Source organism: Muscardinus avellanarius (genome assembly GCF_963383645.1).
Source record: "Muscardinus avellanarius genome assembly, chromosome: 10".
NCBI lineage: Eukaryota > Metazoa > Chordata > Mammalia > Rodentia > Gliridae > Muscardinus > Muscardinus avellanarius.
Window position 1 is genome coordinate 78,303,311 of NC_137796.1, and position 11,393 is coordinate 78,314,703.

General features: G+C 44.4%; 1 protein-coding gene across 1 annotated transcript; it reads right to left on the reverse strand.

The window, feature by feature from the left end:
* Nucleotides 1–1,124: 1,124 nt before the first annotated feature.
* Nucleotides 1,125–1,967, reverse strand: GJC3 (gap junction protein gamma 3; the record flags this gene model as incomplete). The annotated part of the gene is made up of 1 exon (XM_080703847.1): nucleotides 1,125–1,967. The coding sequence occupies one exon, from the start codon at nucleotides 1,965–1,967 to the stop codon at nucleotides 1,125–1,127; it is 843 nt and encodes a 280-aa protein (XP_080559973.1).
* Nucleotides 1,968–11,393: the final 9,426 nt, after the last annotated feature.

The following is an 11,393-nucleotide window of genomic DNA, read 5'->3' on the forward strand; positions in this document are numbered from 1 at the left end:
CTTTTGCTGTGCAGTACTGAGGGTTATGAATTATGAAAATAAGGACTCCGTCCTGCATTTGCATTGCTGCTGTGCCAGAGAGCCTGAAACAGACACTGTGCACCAAGCAAAAAATGACAAACGAGCAGAAACCAGAGCTCCTGGTGTTCACAGGACATAAATTCTGAGTTCACAGTCATCTTCCCAAGGATGTGCATAAGTGATTGTGCAAACCTCATTCTGATACCTCATTCTGATATTGAAGGACCATAGGTTACTTATACTTGGAAACAAACGTCTGGGACATAAGCTGCAGGGATGGGCAGCCCTCACAAATTATTGGTCTTTGGAGTTGGGGGATAACAGAATATGAAACAGAAAAGAAATAAGTGAAGTAACATATGAAAAAGGTAACTGTCTTTAGCAACAGGAATTCCATTGGCAGTCATCAATATTAATTGAGCATGTCAAGAGAGAGGGGTGTTTTTGGAAGCTTTCTGCTGGCTGATTCTTGAACCAAGCCCACAAAAAATTTGATGCTGACACCAAATAATTCTAGTGATAAAGCACAATAAAGATCTATATATTATTTGTTTTGTACTGGAGGTTCAACCCAAGGGTATTCTACCCCCAGACTCCCTTTTTTTTATCTTTTATATTGAAAAGGGGTCTTGCTCAGTTGCTGAGCTGCCCTTGAACCTGTAATCCTCCTGCCTCCGCCTCCAAAGTATTGGGATTACAGGCCTGTGCCACCATGGCCCCCTCAGGAATTCTTTAAGGTACTCTTTTCAACAGCTGTCCCACTTTAACAACCTCTAATTTGTCATGGATGTGAATCCCCACTAACTGGATACTTTGAAGAAGATCCAATTATACAGTTTCCCTCAGGCCAGCCACGGGTCTTCAAAAATCTGCAAAATAGAGATCAAGCAAAAGATGAGACTTTTCCTAAGTAGGAAAATGGAAGGGCAGAGAGTCCAATGGACTGGCACCCTCATCACGACTCGCTGGAGGAGCAGTCCAATTGATGGGCATGGGCACTGGGAGATGGGTTGGGGGCAGTGGTCATGACTCATCTACCTGGAAGCGGGCCATCTACTCTGTAGCATGTGGAAGTTATGTTTTCCAGAGGGTGAAAACCTGTCCTAGGTAGAGATGGTCAGGACAGAGACATCGAGGGAGGAAGAGAAAGGGCCATTAGGGTTCTTCTCACCTGCTTCTTGAAATTGCTCTTTAGTTGCCACTGAGAAGGTCTCAGTTGGTTCCAGGTGTCTTGCGGTGCTCTCTGAAGTGGGTAAGCAGTTCGAAGAGCAACATTTCTGCTTCTTGCTCCTCCACGATACCCCCAGAAGCACAAGTTCCAAAAGAGTAAACAAGAGACAGAGCCCACTGATCCCAAACATGGTCTTCAGGAAGATGGTCTTCTCAGAGGGACGAGACAGATTACAGTCTACACTAAAAGGGCAAGGATCTCGGCGACATGAAAAGTGAGTGGGAACATTAAACCCATACAGATAGGCCTGCACGCCCATGGCTGCCCCCTCAAGGACTACTCGAGACCCCAGCTGTGCCAAATAGGCCCAGAGCAGCTTAGGGCTTCCAGCCCCTGACACATCTCTCTCATTGTCCCCTGTGAGGAGCAGGGACTTTTTCTCCTCCGTCACCTTCCCTGATTCTTCCCAGTGCCTGATCACATGATACAGGGTGAAGCCCATATACAGGACACTGGGCACAGCCAGCAGGACGACTTGGAAGGTCCAGAAGCGCAGAGGAGAAAGGGGGTGGAGGGTATCATAACAGATCACCTGGCAGCCTGGCTGCTGGGTATTACAAATGAATGCACTCTGGTCGTCACCATAGATCCCAGGCCCAGCAGCAGCCAGCAGCACAAAACGGAATCCTAGGAGCACTGGAAGCAGGAGGTGCCCCACAGGGGTGGAGTAGCGGCTCTCCTCAGCCAACAGCTTCCTCAGGAACTTGCCACACATCCTGTTACAGAGCAGAGGACGGTCATCAGTACAGATGGTGCTCCCTGTCCTTTAGAGGGAGCTCCAGGCCACCTAGTTATTGCACACCCCTAGGCTCTTCTATCAAACGTCTTTGTCCTTCTCTAAAGGCTGGTTGAGCAAAGAAAGTATTAGTCAGCTTTACATGTCTACAGTGTGTTAAATAAGGCAGTAAACTAAAGAGAAAGGGTTTATTTACCTCACGTTTTGTAGCCTCACATTTTCAAATTTTCACAGCCTTGGTGAAAATCACCCACTGAATGCCTCGAATAGTGTCTTGGACAGTAATGGCAGGGAGCATATTTTGGAGCAAAAGATTCATATCTCCAATCCACGGAGAGAGTGGGAATGGGTGGGCTCCCACAATCCCCTTCAAGAGCCTGTCCTCAGTGGCCTAAAGACCTCCCGTTAAACCCCAACTCTTAAAGGAGCCTTCACAGACTTGTCAGAGTGGTCTCTGCGCCCATTGTGATGGCAACACCAAGATGTGGTTAGTTTAAGGGGCTAGCTGGAGATGGGATGAAATAAATAGAGTGATTGTCAACTTCCAACTTAGGAACAAAACTGTACCAGTATTAGGGATGTCCTAGGAAGATTTGAGAAAGCTCTGATTATTAATAAATATATTTCAAAAATTGAGTGAGGGGCAGATCTGTGGAAGGACTTGGTTTCTTCCAAGAAGCAGGCAACTATTCTAATGTAAATTAACCTAGCTAAAGGTAATTAGAAAGTCCTTAGTAGAGGGGAATGAGGACTTCCTCATTCTAAAGACAGGTTTACATAATTGGATAATCTAGCTAGGATGGGTCGACCTTTGTGAAAGGAGACAGCTGGGCATATACTGAGTACAAGAAGTAAGGGGAGGAACTTTACAGGGACTTTTACTACGTCAGAATTATGTGAAACAAGATGGAGGATGTCATGTGTATAAAAAGTCTGTTCCGGCCTGGAGTGGTGGCGCACACTTGTAATCCCCACGCTTGGAAGGTGGAGACAGGAGGATCGTGCGGGTCCGAAGCCAGCCTCTCTGGCGTAAGAGACCCTGTTTCCAAATAAAAATATAAAAAAATAGGTGTCTGGGAGTGTAGCCCGGAGGTAGAAGCGTTTCCAGGAACCCCAGTACAACCACCAAAAAAAAAAATCTGTTCCATGTTTTGTACTTCGGTGGTTTCGTTCGAAGCACCCCCTCATGTTACCCAGCTGTAACTATCTTCTGTATTTCTATCTTTTTAATAAACTCCTTCAAATCTTCAGCAAGAGTCCAGGCTATTGCATATCTATCCTTAGCTCAGGACAAGAACCCACGGTTTTGGTTTTTGGGGGGAATTATTCCCAGGGGTCTAACAAAGCTTCCCAGGGACTGTTCCCCTAAACAGTAACGGTCACCCTCAAACGATACCATCTCTCACTGCAACATCATCTCTTAAACCGCAACATCTCTTTAACCATAACAAAAACATTTGAGAGCCGGGCGTGGTGGCGCACGCTTGTAATCCCCGCGCTTGGGAGGCAGAGACAGGAGGATCACACAGGTTCAAAACCAGCCACGCGCACTGGCTTAGGAGACCCTGTTTCCAAATTTTTTTTAAAAAATGTAAAAATAGGTCTGGGAGTGTACCCCGGAGGTAGAAGGGCTTCCAGGAACCCCAGTACCACCAAAAAAAAAAAAAAAAAAACATTTGAGAAGTAACTAGCAGAAATCGCCATAATTAAAAGCCACAGGGTTTTGGGCCAAACCCAGAGATGATAGAATACAAATTCAAATTGACTTCCCTTTGCCCTTGTTCTTTGGATATATCTCCCTCAGGTGAGAGGTGACCAGGGTCAAAGACAAGTTTCAGAAACTTGAAAGTCTATGTTCAAAATCCAAGTTTATCATATTTCTCTCCGCCCTAATCAGTGACCTTTCCCAATGCCCAGCAACTATTTCCTATCATTTAACCCAAACCCTTACAAGCCTGGTTCCTCTCACTCCCAAAAGGCCATGTTCAATGGACTGACTATTGGTGCCCTCCTAAAATTCATATTTTGGATCCTAAAGCCAAATGTAATAGTATTAAGAGCCAGGGCCTTCCGTGCCCATATAAAAGAAGCTTGAGTGATCTTTTCCACCCTTTCCATCACGTGAGGATTCAGAAGGCAGCATCTATAGCTGGGCATGGTAGCGCATGCTTGTAATCCCAGCACTCAGGAGGCGGATACTGGAGGATCAAGGTTCACAGACAACCTCAGCTACTTAGCGCGGCCCTTCGCAACTCAGTGAGACCCTGTTTCAAAACTAAAAAGACTAAAAAATAGTGCTGGGGGTGGTGTAGCTCGGAGGTTGAATGCCCCTGGGTTCTATCCCCAGTACCGCAAAAAGGAGGAGGAGGAGGAGGAGGACGACGACGACGACGACGAGGCATCTATGAGCATCAAGCCCTCACCAGACACCATATCTGCTTGTGCCTTGATCTTGGACTTCGACCTCTAGAACAGGGAGAAATAAATGTCCATTGTTTGTAAGTTACCAAATCTAGGGTAAATTGTTACAGAAATCTAAACAGGCTAAGATACTATGGAACCTTGTTATTCCACAGAGAAAATAGAGACGGATGTGAAACCCCACAGCTACCACTGTATCCTCAATATTTACTTCTTTCTCTAGCAGCTTAGAGAAAGAAATGGCCCTATGTTTGTCCAAGTTTATTCTCTTTTCCAGATCTATCTCCTTGGGTCCCTCCTTTCCTGCTTCTTCAAATGATATGAAACCAAGTTTTCTTCGCTCAAACTCAGAGCCTCCCGCTTGTTTCCTCTCTGGCTATTGTTCTGAGGTAACTCCCTTTAACTCTGATAACAATTACCTGGATTTATAAATTGACATGGCAGCAAATGAGGCATGTCCTATTTGTCTCATTTAAATTTTATGGTTAAAATATCTTATGATGTACACAAAACAACTGTTTGGGGAGGAGGACTTGGGGATTTAACCCAGGAGCATTATACCTCTGAACTATATCTCTAGCCCTTTTTTCTTCTTCTTTTTTTTTTTTTTACTTTCTTTTTTTTTTTTTTCTTTCTTGCTAAATTGCTGAGGCTGGCCCTGAACTTGTGGTCCTCCTGCCTCAGCCTCTCAAGTACAGTCATGTACCACCATGCCCAGCTTACAAAACAACTTTAGTTGTGCACTATTGTTATAAACTATACATATAAACAAACCATATGCCAAATCTAAAGCAGAAAGGACAGATTTAAAAGCTTCCAAAAGACATTTCAGTGGTCTTAATTGACCAGAGAAATATGTCACCATCTACCAGATGTGAGAAACCTGGGTTTTGAGACAAAAGCAGTGTGAGTTTGTGTCTCTGCTGTTGCAGGGGATAGGATGGGGGGGGGATGAAAGGTGTGTGGTGTGAAATAATCCCCCCACCACCACGAGACACACAGAGACAAACAGAAAAACCGTGGATTCTTGTCCTAAACTAAGAATAAGTATTCATCGCTTGGACAGCTGCTGAAGATTTAAAGAAGTTTATTAAAAAGGTAGAAATATAGAGATAGTTACAGCCCTGTGCCGGAGCGAGGCACAGGGGGGCAATTCGATTGAAAATGCCAACGAACTCCAGTTTACTGAGTTTTTATCCTGTCTAAGTCCAGCAGGTCCCTCTGATTTTGGAGATCATGTTACACCTTATCACCAGCCCCGGCTCTGCTTCTGTTATCTCTCCAGCCGAATTTATGGCCTAAAGGGGGAGACATCTCTGTCTCCAAACACAGGCCGATTTATGGCCTGAGAGGGAGGCATCTCTGTCTCCAGACACAGGCTTTTACCTTTCGTCTTCTCCCCCAAAATGTGTTAAATTTTTCTTAGGAATGCAAGGACATGTTGGCTAACCCTGGCTTTCTTAGTAAAGAAGATATGTTTCAAGGTTGGACATCTTTCCCAGGATTGATACATTAATACTTTTTAAACTCTCTTCCCAATACCAGTACATCTGCCTTCCCTCAGTCCCTGTCTTTTTGCTTCCATCATAGATTGTGAAGCATATGATGCATATATCAGAGGTATAGCAGGCCATTCAAATTTTTTCTGTATAAAATGGTTTAAGCTAGGTGTGTTAGTGCACACCTGTAATCTCAGTATGAGGGAGGCTAGGACAGGAGAATCATAGTTCAAAGCCAGCTTCAGCAACTCAGTGAGCCCCTCAGCAACTTAGTAAGATTTTGTTTTAAAATAAAAAGTAAAATAGGACTTGGGGTGTAGCTCAGAGGTAGAATGTCCCTGAGTTCAATCCCCAGTACAAAAAAAAAAATTTTAGGAGCAATTTTCAATCTCTCTAGGTAAACACAGAACTATTCTCATCATTAAAGATGGCAGATTAAAGGTATTTATTCCCAAGATGCCTCAAAAATGAAAAAAATATATTTTTAATGTAAAAACCCTTTATAAATAGAGCAGGAGAAAGATCATCAATATAGCACAACTAAAATCCACCTTGAAGACAATGTATTAGATTCTGAGAAAAATCAAATTGGGATACTGGAAAACACATTTGGGCAACTCTTTTAGAACTGAAAGGAGGAAAACTAATAATGACAGTAATAAAAGGTAAATAAATGTAGAAATAAAATCTATTTTTTCCTCTGAAAATCAAGATACTATTGAAACAAAACCACTACGGATTGAACATCCATAATTCAAAAACCTGAAATTCAAAATTCAAAACTTCTTGAGTGCCAACATTGCCACAGAAAGAGTTTTTCACCTGACCTTATGTGACAGGTCACAGTCAAAAGGCAGGTGCCCTAAAAATATGTGTAAAATTATCTTCGGGATATGTGCATTAAATCTACAGGAAACACAAGTGAATTCTGAGTTTTGAGTTAACTCCCAGGCTCAAGACATCTTGCTTCAAAATATTTCGAAATTTGAAAATATTCTAAAATTCAAAACACTTCTGACTCCAAGCCAATCAGATTAGGGATACCCAACCTGTCACTTATCAGGAGAGAAAGCATTTAGCCTAGTATCTGAAAGAAGTAATTTCTCAAAACTGATTGACTAAGGTTTTTGTTGTTGTTTTGTGGGCTTGTTTTGTTTTGGTACTGAAAATTGAACCCAGGGTCATTCTACCTCTGAGCTACATCTCCAGCCCTTTTTAATTTGTTTTAATTTTGAAACAGAGTCTCCCTAAGTTATGGTGGGCCTCATTAAGTTGCTGAGATTGGCTGAGAACCTATGATTCCTCAGCCTCCCACCTACAGGGATTACAGGTCTGCACTACCAAGCCTAGCTTGACTCAGTTTTGTTGGGGTTGATACTGAGCTCAACCGAGAACCAAAAGGAAGGTCCACTTCCAATATGAGTACTACAGTGCTCGACCTTGGCACCATTGACATATAAAACTCGATAATTTTTTCAAGCCCGGCGTGGTGGCGCACGCTTGTAATCCCCGCGCTTAGGAGGCGGAGACAGGAGGATCGCGCAGGTTCGAAGCCAGCCACACTGGCATAAGAGACCCTGTTTCCAAAAATAAAATAGGTCTGGGAGTGTAGCCCCGAGGTAGAAAGGCTTCCAGGAACCCCAGTACCACAAAAAAATAAAAATAATAATTTTTTCAAGGTGGGATGATTAGTAGCATCATTGGTCTCCACCCACTAAACCCCAGCAACACACCAAGCTGTCTCCAAACACTGCTGCATGTCCTAGGGGGCTAACTCACCCCAGGTTAAGAAGCACTGCTTCAGGGTCACAATGGCCTAGCATTTCTCCATTCTTGATCTCAGTTACCAGTTCTGTAAAGCAAGATCTCAAAGATGTCCTCAAAGGGCTGGCCCAGCTTCTCATTGGTGAGGCCATGATAATGAGCCCATCTTCCAGGTTGGCTGCACATCTTCCCTCAAACACTCCCCTTTGTGAGATTGCCTAAGCCCTGCCCCATCTCCCTGCATCAGTCTAAAGTCCCTATGTTAGGCAGCTAGGCAGCTATGAGCCAGGGGGAGGAGGAACACTGCTCAGTCTATAACAAGCCCACCCCCGTGGAGGAGCTTCCAACTCTGGCAGCTAACAGATGGCCTGTTTCAAAGCTGACATTTCCCTCTTCCCCTCTTTTTGTCCTGACTCTCTTAACAAATAATGTGCTCTGATCATAAGCTGGGTGTGGTGGCGCATGCTTGTAATCCCAGCATTTGGAGGCTGAGACAGGAGGATCACGTTCATAAACAGCCTCAGCTACTTAATGAGGCCCCTTGCAACTAAGTGAGACCCTGTTTCAAACTAAAGAATAAAAAATGGGGCTTGGGTATAGCTCGGAGGTAGAATGTCCCTGGGTTCCATCCCCAGTACCAGAAAAAAAAAAAAAAAGAATAAATATAGGACTGGGCATGTAGGTCAGTGTTAGTAGGCCTCTGGGTATCACCCCCAGTACCAAAAAAAGAAAAAAAAATACTCTGATCAGTTTACTGACTGAAAGAATGAAGAATTAATGCCAGGAATTTGAAAAAGAAAGTAAATCAAGGACTGTAAGGATTTTGAGTTATGTCTTTCTAATAAGCACATCTGTGTGATCCTGAAGAGCTGGCTCTTAAAAGTGACATGTTTTTTTAGCCAGGTGTGGTGGTGCACGCTTGTAATCCCAGCGCTTGAGAGGCTGAGACAAGCGGATCGCACAGGTTTGAATCCAGCCTCAGCTATTTAGTGAGGCTCTCAGCAACTTTTGTGAGACCCTGTTTCCAAATAAAGTATAAAATAAGTCTGGAAAATATAGCCTGGAGGTAGAAAAGTCCCTTGGTTCCACCCTCAGTACCACAAAACAAAACAAAAAAAAGTGACATTTTTTTCTTTGTGGAGAATCAGGGGGTTTTTTGGTCTTGAATATAAGTTTCCTGATTTCTCTGATTTTCTGGAATATCAATAAATTTCTTTTTCCTTCTCAAAGGCTTGTACAAATTATTATTATTATTATTATTATTATTATTATTGTTGTTGTTGTTGTTGTTGTTATTATTATTATTATTTATGTGGGGTGGGGAGGTGATACTGGGGATTGAACTCAGGGGTGTTCTACCTCTGAGCTACACCCCCAGCCCTATTTTTTTCTTTGAAACAGAGTCTCACTAGGTTGCTAAGGCTGACATGGAACCTGTAATCCTCCAGTCTCAGCCTCCCAAAAACTGGTTTACAGATGTGCAGCACCATGCCTAGCTGTCCCAATCACTTGATTTGGCAAATAGAATAAGTGCCAAATTTATAGTTATAACGGCACCATGGATGACAGAAAAATCCCACCCATAAACCACTTCCTTTGTGGCCAGATATGACCTTCATAAATCCAAAAGGAACAAGGAGTAGCTAGCCTAAAGGGCTTCCCACTGTGGAGCACATGCACAGCAAAGACACTGCTTTTACCCGTGTTAATATCATTCACTTTGTAACTTCCGAGGAGAACCAATATGGCAGCGGCAGCAGCGCCGGCCAGTATTCAAGAGAGGCAGACAGATTCGATCCAATCCACCCTGAACTTTTGAAGAAATCTCCCCAAAAGTAGTCTGCTCCTGCCCCACATGCTCAGGAACTCTGGACAACATACTATGTAAGAAAAAGGTTCGGGGCGCGCCAGAGGAAGCCCCACATCGCCGGGTCAGCGGCACACCTCGCATCCCAGGAGACAAAGGCACTCCTGGCCACCGCACTCCTCTGCACAGTGCTGGGGGCCAGGATGCACTCAAGCAGCAGAACCCACTCCGTGGTGAAGCTGTGGGCCTCTGCTCTTGGTGGGGAGATAAAACCCATTGCTGCTAAGTACTCAGGTTCCCAACTTCTGCAAAAGACATGTACTGTTTTCTTTTATTAAAATATATGAAGAGGAGCTGGGTGTGATGGCACACGCTTGTAATCCCTGTGCTTGGGAGGCTGAGACAGGAGGATCGCACAGGTTCGAAGCCAACCTCAGCTACGTAGTGAGGCTCTCAGCAACTTAGCAATCTTAGACCCTGTTTCCAAATAAAATATAAAATAGGTCTGGGAGTATAGCCCGGAGGTAGAAAGCCCCTGGGTTCCACCCCCAGTACCACCAAAAACATATATATGAAGAGGGAGGAAGATGGCGTCTGTGGTTGCAGCAGCGATGGCAGCAGCTGCTGTGACTGTTGATAGCGGCCAAATAGGACATGCATTCCTCTGAGAAGCCCTGAACAACAGATTTTGATTTAATAGCTGGGACAACATATGGAGACATTTCCAGTCACGACTTCCTACCTGAAATACAGAAAGTGGGAAATGGCAGAATTAAAGAGAAGACGGCAGTGCGGCGCCCGCCACTGCAAGAAAAGTAATTTTTGGAGGGACATCCCAGAAGAGATCAGAAAGCAGACTGCTCCTGCCACACGTGCATGGGAATTCTTAATCACAACATACTCTAGGAGAGGTCAAAAAGGTGGCAGCAGTGGCGGCAGCAGCCAGTATTTGGGAGAGGCAGACAGATCCAATCCAATCCACCTTGAATTTTTTAAAAAATCTCCCCAAAAGTAGACTGCTCCTGCCCCATATGCTCAGGAATTCTGGACAATATACTATGTAACTTCCCCAGATACATAATACATGAGAAGCGAGGTTTCCAGATCATATTAAAACCCACAACTTGGGAGACGCCCCCCCATGCTGTTTCCTCTATTAGAACAGTCTCCCCACATTCTCTGAGGTGTACTATCTCCGTGTGTGTGTGTGTGTGTGTGTGTGTGTGTGTGTGTGTGTGTGTGCTCGCACGCGCTGGGGATTGAGGTGTACTATCACCGTGTGTGTGTATGTGTGTGTGTGTGTGTGTGTATGTGTGTGTGTGTGTGTGCTCGCGCGCGCTGAGGATTGAGGTGTACTATCACCGTGTGTGTGTGTGTGTGTGTGTGTGTGTGTGTGTGGTGTGTGTGTGTTGCTGGGGATTGAATCCAGAGACATTCTCTTCAAAACTACAGCCCCAGTCCATTTTATTGTTTAATAAAACAGGGTCTCACTAAGTTGTTGAAAGCTGAGCTAAATTGCTGAGGCTGGTCTCACACCTGCTAGCCTCCTATCTCAGCCTCTCAAAGTACTGGGATTACAGATGTGCACCACCACGCCCTGCTGTACTATCATCTTTCTAATACACAGCCTCCCTTCTTGGAATAGTTCACTGATGTCACTAAAAAAATCTTTAAAGTGTATCCTATCTATGCCTCTCAACTGAACTCCTTCTTTCCAAAAGACAAAAACCAAGGAACTGCTACCTGGTAACACCTGGATTTAGGGGCAGGCAGCCTCGGGGCTCTGAGGTTTTCTGCCCTGGCTCTCCTAGAGAGTTACAGACTAAATGCTAACTTGGTAAATTCTCAAGTCTTGTTCTCAGCCTCACCTTATTTCAGAGCACAGACCCAGCACCCTCTAAACACATTGCCAGC